Source organism: Solea solea, chromosome 5, assembly GCF_958295425.1.
Source record: "Solea solea chromosome 5, fSolSol10.1, whole genome shotgun sequence".
NCBI lineage: Eukaryota > Metazoa > Chordata > Actinopteri > Pleuronectiformes > Soleidae > Solea > Solea solea.
Window position 1 is genome coordinate 18,946,833 of NC_081138.1, and position 14,606 is coordinate 18,961,438.

Sequence of the window (14,606 nt, forward strand, 5' to 3'; positions counted from 1 at the left end):
CTTACAGACTGACATCATGGATTCTATAAAAAGCCATCATTGTTGTTGCTTTTATTGCTTTTAGGACTAATAAAGGTTGAGAGAGTGTAGAATATACTTATTCATTTCAAAGACTGAAAGAATATTAAAAGGAACACATTCAGTTCAAAGAAAAGAAAATGTGTGTGTGCATGTGTGGTCCATTGCATCCCTGCTTTTTAGGTGACATTACCCACACAGAACGTACTGTAGAACCTGTTCAGATTTGAGTGCAACATTTAATGACCAGTTTGAAGAGTTGAAAGATGCACCACTTGGCAAGAATAATTCTATCCACCCACTTCAACTTGTCATGCCGCAAAGCTGCCATTCTTTGTATCTCTTGTGTGACTCCAGGGGATAGTGGAAAAATCTAAACTTTACCAAACTGAAGACTGAATGTCAAGGATACACACATACACATATTCTACATAACTGGTGTAAAATGGGATCGCAAAGTACACGACGATCTACATGTTCCAGTTAGAGGTGTAGGCTCGGTGAGTGGGTGAGATGACGGTCTGCTGGGAAATCAAGATTGAAGTTATTTCTAAGCACTTGAATGCAGTTCTTCCGTTCCTATAGAGGGGGAAAAAAAACACTGCATGAACCACACACACATTGCATGGATCCTAAAGACGCCACCTATACAGAAAGGTTTTTGCAAAAAGCTGAGCTCAGTGACAGAATTTCCATGGTTAAAGCCCTCACTTTGCAGCTGATCAGAAGAGAACCACCAACAGTGACAGTGGCTTTAATACACAGCCATTCTCTCATGCATTAGATGACTGGAGAAAAGAAGAGGAAAAGACAATAGTAGTGAAGGGTTTATTTTCCAAACCATTAGTAGATGTTGCCGTTTTATTTCTCACCAAAAAGAAAGACAAATAAACACATCATCCACTAATGGACGTAACAAATCAGACGGAGATAAAACAAAGTTAAAACAGAAGTCTGGAGTCTGCAGAAACACAAAGAATCTGCTGAGCCAAACTAAACCTTGCTGGATGACTCAACTGACAGTCAATCATTTCTCTTGGACACAGTCACAGCATCGATGCCAGTAGTACTGATTATGCTGATGATGTCTCTTTGTTTGTTTGATGGTGTCGCTTTCTTCAAACAACCCTGCATTTCTACTAATTCAACTACTGAAGGAACTTCACATACGAGCATATTTCGCTGCTATGTGGGGCTACAACGTCGCTTTTATAGATAAAAAATAAGAAACTAAGAAATCTATCTATACAGAAGTTGTGTGACATGATTGGACAAGCGACAGGAGAACAAGTATGAGGAGTAGGGAACATTAATCAAATACCTGGTTTCCAAAGAGGTTGAACCCATTGATGGCCTCCAGAGCAGCTTTAGCCAGACCCACGGAGCTGCGGAGATAAGGAATGATGAGAATTATACACAACAATGGAACACTAATGCACAATGGGTCAGATCAGATGAAAAAGAATATTTTGTATTACATGGGATTGACAACAATTGTTGTGTTGTGATGGCGATAAGAAGATGGACTTTTTTTTTTTAGGTGTCAGAGGCCAAAAATAACAAAAACGCAATAACAGTCACCCTTGAATGTGAAACAGCTAAATGTGGATTAAATCAGGATTAAATAAAGCGAAAGTATCCTGAGATTGTGGTCTACTGTTGATAAGGAAAAAAAACTGAATTTCACACTGGCTGGCTACTCAGACTGCAAGGCCGACTAAATGTGAATCAATTTCACTGTCATTTTGTTTCCCTTTCTATCCTGCCAACATTTCCCGAGAAGAGAAAAGGAAGGAGGAGGAGAAAAAATAATAAACTGCAGGAAACTTGGCGGTGACTGGCAGTAAAGCTGCTGACATTACAAAATGAATTCAATTCAATTAGAGGAGTTTGAATCAGTTCTTAAAAATAAAAGATGACGGCTGGCTGATTCAGCCTCGACAAGAGCTCTGCTAAAACTAGCTTCGTATGAAGACGCACTGTAGTAGCAGTAGCGGTCAGCCAGGCTGTCAACACCTCACACGGAGATGGAGAAAGCAATGATGCCCGATGGGGAAACAGTAGTTTCTTTTTTTGGTGAACTGACGGGAAACAAGCAAAGCAGCATCGTGATGCAACAGTTTCAACTGACAGGTGGAGATAAAGATTCACATGATGAAAGTGTTGCTGTGGACGGGTTAGTGTGTGAGCGCATATTGTAGACTGCAAAACAATATTCTGCTCGTCTTTCAGTAAATGTCTTCACATACAGTACTGCCGTTATATCTCAGTCCTGGGCAGGTTCATTTAATGGCTTCCCCAAATGTCCAGCACTCCAGCTGGTTTGTGGTAATTCAGCACAAGCTGTTAATAGTTTATAGTATAGTAATAGTATAATATAGTATTAGTATAGTATTTATAGTAATAGTATAATAACAATGGATTCTATGATAGCTATGACCATGTGACCAAGTATTGCGATGAACCTACAGAGAATTATTACAAGTCTAATAAGACTTCAAATGAATGTCAGTGTGTGAAATAAAAAAAGAATATAATCAAGAAATGTTCCGTGAAAATATGAGCACATCCCATTTTAACATCTGTAGTAAAATTATGCTTATGAGATTAGACACGCTACTTTAAATAAAACTGCTCCAGTTGAGCTGTTTGACTGAGTAGGATGATAAACATGATGCAAACGCAATTTAAAGGATTCATTTGATTTGATATGGACAAACACTCAAAACGCAGAAAAAAGAAAAAAAAAGAAAAAAAGAACACACCCCTGCCTGAGGAGAGATGACTGCTTAATTTAAGCGTTTACACATCTTATTTCCAGCATCTTTATTTATTTTAAAGCTACATTTAAAGCTGTGCTGCAAAACAATTAAATAAATCAGCAGTTGAAGTTAATGTTGTCGTGTTTTCCGATGTGTGGTGGTGATTTGCACTTCAGGGCCACCGTAGAAGTGTCTCAGCTGACACTTCCACTGCATACAAGTGTTGCTGAGATTATACACTGACCTGCAATGCAGCTCAGTGCTGCCATTGTTGTACTTGCTGCCTCGCTCCCAGATACCGTAGTCAGGCACCCTGTAGGCCCTCTCCACGCAGAACACCAGGTTCTGGATGAATGAAACCTGCACACAGAGGACACAGAGGATCAAGCACAGGAAGACATGGCCATCAGGGATGACTGCTATACAATCTGAATGAATACATCATCGGAGACGCGGCATATTAATACGTAGAGTCTCTCCTACACACTGTACTTGCATAATGGGTGACCTTAAATATGGAACAGGGTCGAGGTGTGTGACCCTCGTGCTCATTAAAAAGGTGAGTGTGACAGCCACTTCTTCATCAGCGCTCAAACTTGCCCTGCAGCCACGCAAACTGTGGCAGTAGATCAGGCTGTAGTTTCATTACCTTGTCAATCTCCCATGACAAGCGAACAATTGGACACTTATCACAACTTCCTTCCATTTATAGCAACAGTTTCTAAGAACTCATCAACAGTGCCCTTGATTTCATCGCCTTAATAAAAGGTCAGAATGTTTATGGTGCAATTAGCAAAGTTGAGGCGATTCTCATATTTAAAACACTTCATTTGAGAGAGATGAGACAGAAAAGCAATAAACACATTTTTAAAAAAAGGGGGCGAATCATGAAATGTGTTAAAGGCATTGAATCACTAATAAGACATGAAGGTAGCAGTGTGTGTGTGTGTGTGTGTGTGCCCTGACTGATGGGAGATATAATCTAAAATGACAAAGCATGGTAAGGAAAGTGAGAGATGAGAGAGCGAAAGAGAGCGATGAAGAGAGGCAGATAGAACCTGTGTGAGGACGTAAATAGGCCAGTCTGTGAAGGAGGGCAGGGAGAGAGGGAAGAGGGAAAAAAAGGTGTGTGTCGAGTCTCTTATTTGGGGTTTTATGAGCGACATGATTAACGAGGGGGACTTTTTAGTATCTTAATGGTATCTTAATGAATGTTACTGCCCGCCAGCCAAACGAGCCTCTCTGTCTAGCTGCTGCTAGACCATTGTCCCTGACAGCACCGCTTTTTGGAGGGGGCGTTTGCAACTCATGGGTACATTTTGCAGAGCTATGTTCTTCTGACTGCATACACCTGTATTACGTAAAAAAACAACAACAAAATCAACAACTACAACACAGATGAAGAGGAACACAAGCTAATTAGAGGCTTAATTTCATGCTGAATGAAAGTAAAAATGGCATCTGAGGAGAGGTCGATAGTGCATCTTCTCAGAGGACATGCGGCAGCCTTTTCTTAACCACCTCATGGAGGAAAATGCTGCAATGCAGCTTCCAGCTCAGTCAAGTAAACACCTTCACAAGCAGTGGCAGCTCAGAGCAAACTAATACATTATACTGTAATCATGCGATTAGTTAGGATGAAATGCATTTCAAAGAGCGTTCCAAAAACAAATCACAAGTCCTTTGGTTTGGTGAAACTGACGTTTGTTCATTCAAAGATTGATGGGCTCTGTGTGCATGTGTGTGTGTGTAGGTGTGTGTAGGTGCCTGTGTGCTGGCTTCAGACTGCTTCTTTTAATTTACATTAGCTTATAAGTATAATTTAAACATGCAAATTGAGGTGGCTACACAACAGGACTGCCCTCATTAAAGAACGCAAAAAAAAAGGAAGAATGTGCTGCTCATGTCAATGTAGTTGACACGAGGAGTGAGAAATAGAGGAAAATGAGATGTCACTGGTGAGTGGGCTGTGCAAACAGAGTGAAGACTGTATGCTCCAAAATTGATTAGTGCCATGTTGGTCATGTCCTCAATTTTTTAGCCCCTTCCAGCAAACACACATGTAACTTGACCACTCTGTGGCAGTTCAGTAAATCTGTGAATAAGCCGACAAATAAAAACTTGACAGAACGAATGAGTTTCTGAAGGCCTATAAACAATAAACAGCATAGTGCGTAAACTCAACAGCTGCATCGCCTTGGTGGGATTATTAAGAGCGGAACATAAAGAAGATTAAAAATTGACAGCAGATGGACGCATCAAAATGGAGAAGAGACCATTCACACTGTAGACGCTTTTGTGAAAGTGAACACGTGTGTGCTGCCAATAAGGTGTTAACAGTTTGATTCCCAGGAGAACATTTAAGCGTCACAATTAAGTTATTGCAATGTTACCACGTTGAAAGTTCACAGGGCATCTCTGATTTATATAAGTGGACATGTATCACACTGGTTTATTTTACTTCATAGCAGCAAGTTGGATCAGAGAAGAGCACCATTTCATCTTATATCTGTGAAATTTAGTGGGTCTTCAATGTCTTTAAGGTGATAAAATATCCATAAAATATATATATGTATATATATATATATATATATATATATATATACACACATGGACTATTTATAATTGCCTCAGCAATGTGATGCATTATATAAATGTTTAAAATTGACGGTGCTGAAACACAAACGGCAAGCCGAAAAAAACAATGAGTAGAAATGAGTCTTAAACTTGACCATTTATAGCCCGCAACACGCTAAAGGATAAAACATTTTTTTCCAGATTTCAGTCCTGATCTCCCACAGTGAAACTCCTCCAGTGTGGGGCAGGCTTAATGACCATTTAAGCAGACCTGTTAGGTGCCACTTGAAATTGACAGTAATGGTTGCAAATGCTGATATTTAGCAGGTATGAAAAATGAGGGAATGAACACAGTCACCCAACCACAACCTATGCAATAGTCACACAAGCCGCATGAACGTGGTTTACAAACACACTGTTGTTCCTATAGCCACAATTATACCATACATCCTGAAAATACTCCCAACTGACCAGAGAAAATAAGACCGAAATGACCTAAAATGTAATGTCAGTGATTACACCTCAGATAAATGCTGCGTGAAGATGGAGCCGGAAAACATGACACAAATAAACAGGTCAGGTAAAAATCCCTTGTGTCTAGAATCGATTACTTTGGCAGTCATTTAAAAAGTCTTGTTTACCTCATCAGTGTTGTAAATGATCTGCAGGCCAGAGCAGATCATCTCCACTAGGTACAGCAAAAAGAGGGAAACAGCATCGATCTGCAGCAGTGAAAGAGGGAAAAACGAGAGAGTGGATGAGATACCATTAAAGAAACAAAGAAACATGTGTGATATTTCCAACAATACAACTGTCTTTGATTTCCTACATTGTGTAGGAGCTGCCATGTGAGCTGTATATTAGCCATTAGCAGTGTCATCAATAATGCAATTTACGTGCCTGCAAAGTTGCTTTAAAAGGAATATAAGCCAAGAAGTAAATGAATATGGAATAAATGCTTAACATTTAGAGCTTGGATGATTTTTTTGTGTCTTTCTTCGTCTCCGGCAAGTAACTGTGTGGCTTTACTGAGATGATCTGTCCATTAATTGGGAATTCAACATCTAAACATTACTCAACAAAAGGGCCTCTGTTCACACATTGACAGAACAATAAGTTGTGAGCGCCAATTTACATGCACATCAACCACTTTCCAACATACACTCATTTATTTGTCCTGTTTGCTCAATTTTAGCAAGGTTTACGTCTCATAGATCATTTCATGACCACAGCTAGTGAACTTGTTACATCGATTAAACAATAAATAAATAAATAACCTTTGCACATAATCTCCAGCTGGATATTTTAATGTTGAGGCTGATCATCCTTATTAATCCATATTCATTTTTCATGATAACTGAATTATGTAAGATTTTGGTTGCAATACTAATCAATTATTTCAGTGAGGAGTGGATGCACTTATCTGCTCAATGGCTGACCTGCAGGTGGTGGTAGTCACTGTAGGTGTGAACCTCGTCACCGGTGTCGACATTAAACACCGAGTGCAGACACTTAGAGGGGCTGGGGTCCTGTTTAAACTGCTCCACCTGGTAGAGAGACACCAACAAAGAGGGGACGTGATGAAAGTGAAGGGTCAAGGGCAAACGGCGAGTAAAGGAAGAAAGAGAGAGACGGTAACAAACATCCACACGAACAGAAAAAGGAACTAAGAAGACAGGCTTGAATATGCACCCTTGGTGAAGCCTTCACATTAGCAGTTCCTTTCACGGATGCTTCAGCTTCCTTTGGTGTTTGAACGTCATTCAGTAGCTCTTCTGTTTGAGAAGCCACTGCAACTCTCAGTGTTTTAAATTCAGTCAAACGTAAATATATTTTCGCTGCAAAAACACAACAAAATCGAGCAGTTCATACCTAAAATAGGGAATTAATATGTTGTCCCTCACATTAAAAAACAGGACTATTGACAAAATGTCCAACTTATGAACAATAACCTTGGGTTAAATACTGCACAACCCAACAACCAAACTCTGACTAATATGAATGTAATAACACATTGTCGGCTGTTTTTGTGTGCTGTGGTTCATTGGTGGGTTTGTGTGTTTGCTGTAAGGACTCGACTACACACCCATTCACAGCTAGGCCACCAGCCCCGTAAAGTTATAAATAATTGGCCCTTTGTCCCATTTTTACCTCGTTTGTTTCTCTTCTTCCACCACCTCTCTACAGTGCTCTCTCCATCATCGAGTCCCCCATCGCTGTCTCCATTATTCTTTCTCTCCCTCCCTACATCACCCTCCCTACTCCCCATACTTTCGATCATTCAACTCTTTGCTTTTTTATTGCTCTCCGTGTCTTGCTCCATTTTCTTAGACCCTTTAGTTTTCCTCTTTTTCTTCCAACTGGCACACTGTCTCTGCTCACCTTTTCGCTTTCTATTTTTTCATTCCTAGTAGGTCATAGTTAAGACCCTCTGTTCCACTTATACTGAAACTGCTCCACTTCCTGCCATCCCACAGCGGCCAATTGTGTGTGTGTGTGTGTGTGTGTGTGTGTGTGTGTGTGTGTGTGTGTGTGAGGCAGGAGAGAGAGAGCTACTTCCTTCAGCATCTAACAATAGGTAATGCTTCAAATCAGTGAGAATGCTTGGTGCTCCATAGGTTACTGTCCAAGTTTGACTCCATGCATTTATTTTTATATCCATGTCCTACACAATATTCCTAACCAATTTTCAAGCTGTTTCCTGTTACAGTGGAGGAAACTAAAGAAAAATCTATATATTTATGGACAGCAATTGTGTAATATTAATAATCCATAAACAAAAGTAAGCAAACAAATGAATTAATTCATTTATAATAATACATTTTATTTACACACTACTTCCACCAATTCTCAACAATCTGACACAATCTCCTGGGTTTAAAATACACATTGTTTGTTATAAATAGTAAAGACACATAAATAAACATCACATCCTCATGACATTTAAAGCAAATGTAATCTACTTCAATCATGTCACAGTGTACCACTGTCTGAGAAATGTCTTTCTTCTTCTGAAGCATAGTTGGTGTAACCCCACCAACTCCCAATGTCGTTATTTTGATATAAAATAATTTTTAATTTTCTGAAAAATCAATAAATCTCCAAAAATAGTACCGTAGTTCCTTATACACCATACTATATTGCAGCGATGGCCAGATGCTGTACTGGCTCCAGGATATTTTTTGCTCCGCAGTGGCCCGGTGTCACATCCCTATTAAAAATACCATGTTCTCTGTAAGTGTTGGAGACGGGGTTGTAACAAAGCTGCTCTGTGTAATTAAGTGTGTAAACGCAGCTTTGTAATTACGACACAGGAAAGCTCTTGTGTAAATTAGGTCGTCAAGGTCGAAGACAGATGAAAGAGAAGGGCAGTCCGTATACGTGCGCATATAAGCAGTGCTACTGAAAGACATGGAGAATAAAGAAACTTTACGGACACATCTGGACCTGCTTGAAGCACATTATTGTCCTGCCACTTTCTATTCACAGCCTACTCATGCATAAGCATGCGTTTATTTTTTCTGCAGACATTGTTGAAATGTCCTCCATTCAGAATAAAGGTCCTTGGCAATTAACAGATTGCTGATTATCAAACCTTTAGGACTAAAGCGACCGCCTCCCATTGTCATCCGTTATGATATAAAAGAGGAACCAGATGTGTCCAGGGCTCCTGCTCTGAAAGGCCTTGATGAATAGTGGCACCGGATTACAACTTTGATCTTTCATACGCCATGTAAGTGCCGGGTGCTTTTATGCAAACTGCGGGGAGGCTGGCTCAAAACTCACCTTATCAGCCTGTCGCATGTAGCAGTAGAGGATTCCTCTCATGCACTTGATGGCAGAATGCTCCAATTCATGGGTTCGGCCCATGTCGTCATCGATGCGTCTGCACCAGCAGGAAAAGAGGCAGAACATATGAGGGAAGGATGACATTGACTCTCATTGGTTCTCTGGGTTACAGACATGGTGATTTTTACATATCCTTAGAAAGTGAAAAAAAGGGAATCAGTGGTAAGAGGATTAAACAAACTGCAGTTCATACTATATGTGAATTTACATCACATGAGTGACCAGCAATTGGGGGGACGGCGTCTACAAGATCACACATCATGTAAACACATGGTCCTATTTCTCTTGGCAAGGGATATTTTTTAATCACAGCTACAGCCTGAGAACCTTCTCAGGTTCTTATCAGATAAGGACAAAAATCATTGTGAATTTTGTCCAATTTCACATGCATAAAAACTATTTCTAACAAAAAAATATCACAATCAACTACAAATGGCCACTATAAATTACTTGGTACTATATCCTGATAAAATATCGCTTAGAAGTCAATAACTGAAATAGACATACATCTCATCCTGATAATGTCTTTACAAAGAAAGATTTAAGCCAAGCCACAGAAATGAAACCTGCTTGATTTTCAGTGGTACACAGAGTATTAATCACACTGTCGTACTGATGTGACCCACCACATCAAAAGTGATGTCAGGCAGGCGGCGTTTCATCATTATGTGTCCCACATTACAGTGTTTAATTTTGTAATATGCACGAGGGGACCAGAGGTTGCAGTAAAATAACCAGCTCGATTAATTTAATTGCAATTAATCAGAAAAATATAGTGTGTGTCACAAAAGGTCAAACAACTGACCAACCTCCATTGATAGAAATATAACACATACAATGTGATACAGAAATAAGAATTCAATGTTTCTGGACATGGTGGTGGATTAAATGTATTATGTCAAGTTGGAAAACAAGTTTGAGGCAAATCCACCTGCCAGTCCAGACCCTGACTCAGTCTCACACACACTCAAATGTATACAGTAGCTGGTTGGGAAGTAAGTAAAGGCACTAGCCAAGCCTGTCAGATGAGAATAATCTTAATTAAATCCAAGTGACAATTCTAATAGCAGGCAGCCATGACTGATGACGGGGATCTGCCGCTGGTCACATCACTGCAGTACACTCTATTTTTACCCTTGTCTTCCCCCTTAATCTCACTTCTTCCCTCTCTTTTCCCTTCATTTGCTTGATTTCTCCTTCTCCCCACCTTACCCTTCAACTCCTTTATATCTTCTCCTTTAGCCCCTCTCTCTCTGTATTTTACCCCATCCACTCATCCGTTCATTTCTCCGTCCTCTTATAAACATACTTTGTGGAAATTCTTTATTTTTTCCCCACTAGTCACTGAGGAACACTGGCATCATGAGCAAGGGCAGTTGTTTAAGAGGTCCCAAGTGTTTTCCTTGACTAATCAAGATGTCTTTAAAAAGATCACTGAGGCAGACGGAAGATTAGAAAACCAAAACGTTCAAGATACAGGGATTAGGTACCGAACACTGTGAAACAATCATTAATTTTTTGTGTTAATTTTATGTCTCATTTGCTTGAAAACATTCCAGCCTTCATATATATGTGTAGATATACATATATGTATAAGTACATATATATGTATCTGTATATATATATATATATATATATACAGAGACATATACATATATATATATATATATATATATATATATATACACATATATATATATATATATATATATATGTGTGTATATACACACATACATATATGTGTATATATGTAAATCTGGTAAATATTTGAATCTCTGATGCAGAATATTTAGTTATATTACAATGACTTTATCAGCCAGATCTTATCTTATAAGGTAAATGCCACCTCTCCTTTGCAAACAAGTTCATTTTTCATTTATATTCAAGTGCACACAAAGTTATGGAAATATCATATCGGCAAGATATTATCAAGCAACTGTCCACAAAAAGCAAAAAGCTGCGGACTAATTGTGTTTACTAACTCCACAACACACCAAAGCCGCTTTTCAGTCTTTTTATGTGCCGTATTTGAGACTGCAAAGCTTTGATCCTTTTCTGGAACCTTTCCTGCCAGTCGCCTGGTCAAATTTAAGTAATATGTCTGAGTGGGCCTATTGTGAGAATACAAAGTCTATGCAAATTTAAAAAGAAGTGATTGTCCTGCCTCCTGCTCGCGCACCAAACGGACCAAACCTATCTCTTGCTACATTCTCCACAAGTGAACAGCAAACTCTGAAAAATGCCCTGACAATTGCCAGGCATTTTCCAGAGCTCATGTCTGAAAACCGCTCAAGATAAGAGTTAATTCACCAAACAGGGATTAGCCTTCCCCTCAAAGCTTTTTGTTGAGGGCATGTAGATTTAGTCTCAGCTTTGTTAAATAATATTATGTTCCTGAAACTGCTAGGATAATAAAAATAAGTTTGCTGGTTATTAGAAGAATTTATGTTTGATTAATTGATTTATCCATGGAAAAGAAGGGCCAAATATCAACCATAGCCGACTGTTTCAAGGTTGGAGTACTCACAAAAGCTCTTTATTTTCAAAGTCCACGTTTAATTTGTTTGTTTCTTTTACGGAAAGGTAAATGAAACTGCTGTGACGTTGTTTTATACAAAAACACAAACTAGTGATGGGCAAAGCGGTTGTTTTCGGTGTACTGAATCATGAGAATCAGTTAATTAAAAAGATTAGTTCAGAACTTCCTGCATAACTAAATACACCAGACGCATCTGTTAAATATTGAGATTTCAGAAAGTTCCTTGGTAAATGTTAGAGATAAATGCGTTTTTCCAGGATTTTTAAGTCTTTTTAACTGATCTACTGTTCGGCATTGTTCGGTTTGATTCCTTTGTCGAACGTCGTGCTCATGACTCTTCCAGTGACGGCTCCGCTCGCTTGGAAACTCACCAGAGCAGGTACTAAAAAAAGCACCAGGTACCTGGTACTATCACTAATGGAAAAACAAACCAAAACAGCAGTCGAGCCGAGCTGAGTCATGCTAGAACTGTATATTGGAAAAGGGCCAGTATCTTGTGGGGCAAATACAATTGTATTTGACAGGCTGGCTGTCAGTTTGACGTGCTGTGGGAGACACTTAACATCACTATGTATCATGTCACAAAGTTGTAAACAAATGTAATGTGTGCATGTCATTCACTAACCGGTAGGCTATAGCGAGAGCCCAGGCACCAGCAGCGCAGTACAGGGAGTCCCGGACCTTGGCCTCTTTGCATGTTGAGCACGTTTTGACAGGGAAAAGGCCTGTGGTGGGACTCTGGTAGTTCAGAATGGTCGTCTTGACTAGAAAGAGACAGACAAAGAGAGGAAAGCAGACGTTGTGACTCAACAGTTCTTCAGAAAATGGAAATAACCCCCACATGAACTCCAGTGAAGGAAATACCTGTAGCACAAGCCAGTCAGCACTGTTCCATCATCCATGTGTCTTAGAAAACTATATAAGTGGCTCTAAAATATCTCTATTACCAGTATTCATGCAGTTGACACTTCCATGCTCCCACGCAGTACCAGTGTGAATGTAAGGGGTCAATTAATCCGGTGACAGATGTTCAAGTTCATACCTTGGGAATCACGGCCTTACAGCATTCCCAAGATATTACATTCATAAGAGTGGGAAGTGGGATGAATAAACAAACAAACAACCCTGGAAATACATTGTAATCAGTTACAGCTGCCACTGGTGCAGAAGCATGAAAATGCTACAACTTTTCTTAAGCGATCAAAGTCAGCAAAGGTTCATGTACTAAAACCTCTCGGGGCAGAGCTCGTTCAGTTTGTGTTTTGTACTGCGGTAACAGATGGAGTGTGTCAAACAGAGCAAAGTGCCAACAGTGGCTTGGAAATTGAACGTGGCTGCGATAAGTGAAGAGAACAATTAAATAAATACAAATATAAGTAATAATTCCTGGAAAGGTATCACATAGATATTCATGATGCCATTGTTCAGCTTCAGTATATTACGTTTGTTGTGCACAAGTTGACAAGATTCGGATTCTGTCCTTGTCAGTGTGTTACACAACACTGACAAGGACAGATGAGTTACCACCTCATCCACACTTAACTGTGACTCCCATGAAGGGTAAGGCAGCAGACAGAGACATTTCCATTTGTCAAACAGGCCATCTCAGTGGAGAGAGATGAATTATTCTACTTATTCTCAGTTCGGGAAACTTGAGGAGGGGAAGAAAATAAGAAGACACATTCCAGCTCCAGTAGTGTTGTCTAGCTGACCCTAACATCCCTCTAAAAGTCATTTCTTACATAGCTTTAAAATAGTTTTAATACAGCGAATGGCATGCTGTGTACGGATCAGCAGCAAAGTGGAAATAATAATTAAAAAGCCAAAGAAAAGTTACACCTGACACATCGCTTCAGAGCAGACATTCCTCGTTCCCAATGAGTGAAAGTGTTTCAGCGCATTTCGATTCATCCAAGTGAGACGGTTCGTTGGAGTCACCTGGTTATGTAAAATCCACTTATACAAACACCACGTCTGTAACTGCAGTTTTTGTTGAGTCAGAGCAGACTCGGAGCGCAGTGGGAGGACAGACAGATGCAACTGCAAATCTGTGAATATGCCTCACTTCTGCAACTCTATCCACCCACCTTTCAGCAGCTCACCTGCACCTAGATATATCCATATCATTTCTGATCACTACTCCTGACATATCTGCATTTTACAACAACATAGCGAGCAAAATATCGATCATCTTCTACACCTGGCTTCACCAATTATGCTTCGTGAAATGACACGCACACAAAAAAACAATGACAGGTATAAGACAGGTCGATGGGATTTTTGATTTGACAGAGTCTGCCTGTCTGAATCTTTCTTTAAAACTGTCACTGCAATTCCAAGGTGGAGATACTTGACTTTTTATATCACTCATGATATGTCATATAAAATACTAAAATGTTATGACAAAACACACTTTCGTTGGAGGGGATTTAGTTTAAATCTTTTAAAAACTGAGTGTTTTACATGCTTCTTCTTAGTGACTCCTTTAAATATTCAAATTAAATGAATACAATTTAAGCAGGTTACATTTCCAGTATTTGTAGCAAAAAAAAAAAGGTATAAAATGGGCAATAAATAATATGTGAATAAACCTCTGATAACAGCATATAGAGAGGAAGAGTGACTCCACCAATCAATTATTGCTGGTGAGCTCTCCAGTAGATAATGGCTAAGGTCATCGCTGTAGAAATAAGGGAGACATTTTTTACCTTGTGACTGTGACAATCTGACAGCACTAAATGGGGGAGCGAAGAGAAAACTAAGACAGTTCAAGTTCACAAAAGTTCATGCTTAACATTAGTTACCGGGGACAGAACAATGGAGGAAAGCTCTTAAAGCGCACAGATCATGGCCCTCCAATA

The 14,606-nt window shown here is 39.5% G+C and overlaps 1 protein-coding gene across 3 annotated transcripts in view; it reads right to left on the bottom strand.

Annotated features, from left to right (window-relative positions):
• Positions 1-14,606, bottom strand: part of phkb (phosphorylase kinase, beta) — a 72,748-nt gene that overhangs the window by 48,390 nt on the left and 9,752 nt on the right. For all 3 annotated transcript variants that reach the window (XM_058628934.1, XM_058628935.1, XM_058628936.1), the window contains 6 exons: positions 12,371-12,509; positions 9,144-9,243; positions 6,797-6,904; positions 5,999-6,079; positions 3,025-3,140; positions 1,340-1,403 (listed from right to left, as the gene is read on the bottom strand). In XM_058628934.1, coding sequence (XP_058484917.1) covers positions 1,340-1,403; positions 3,025-3,140; positions 5,999-6,079; positions 6,797-6,904; positions 9,144-9,243; positions 12,371-12,509 — 608 coding nt within the window. The remainder of the gene's footprint in view (positions 1-1,339; positions 1,404-3,024; positions 3,141-5,998; positions 6,080-6,796; positions 6,905-9,143; positions 9,244-12,370; positions 12,510-14,606) is intronic.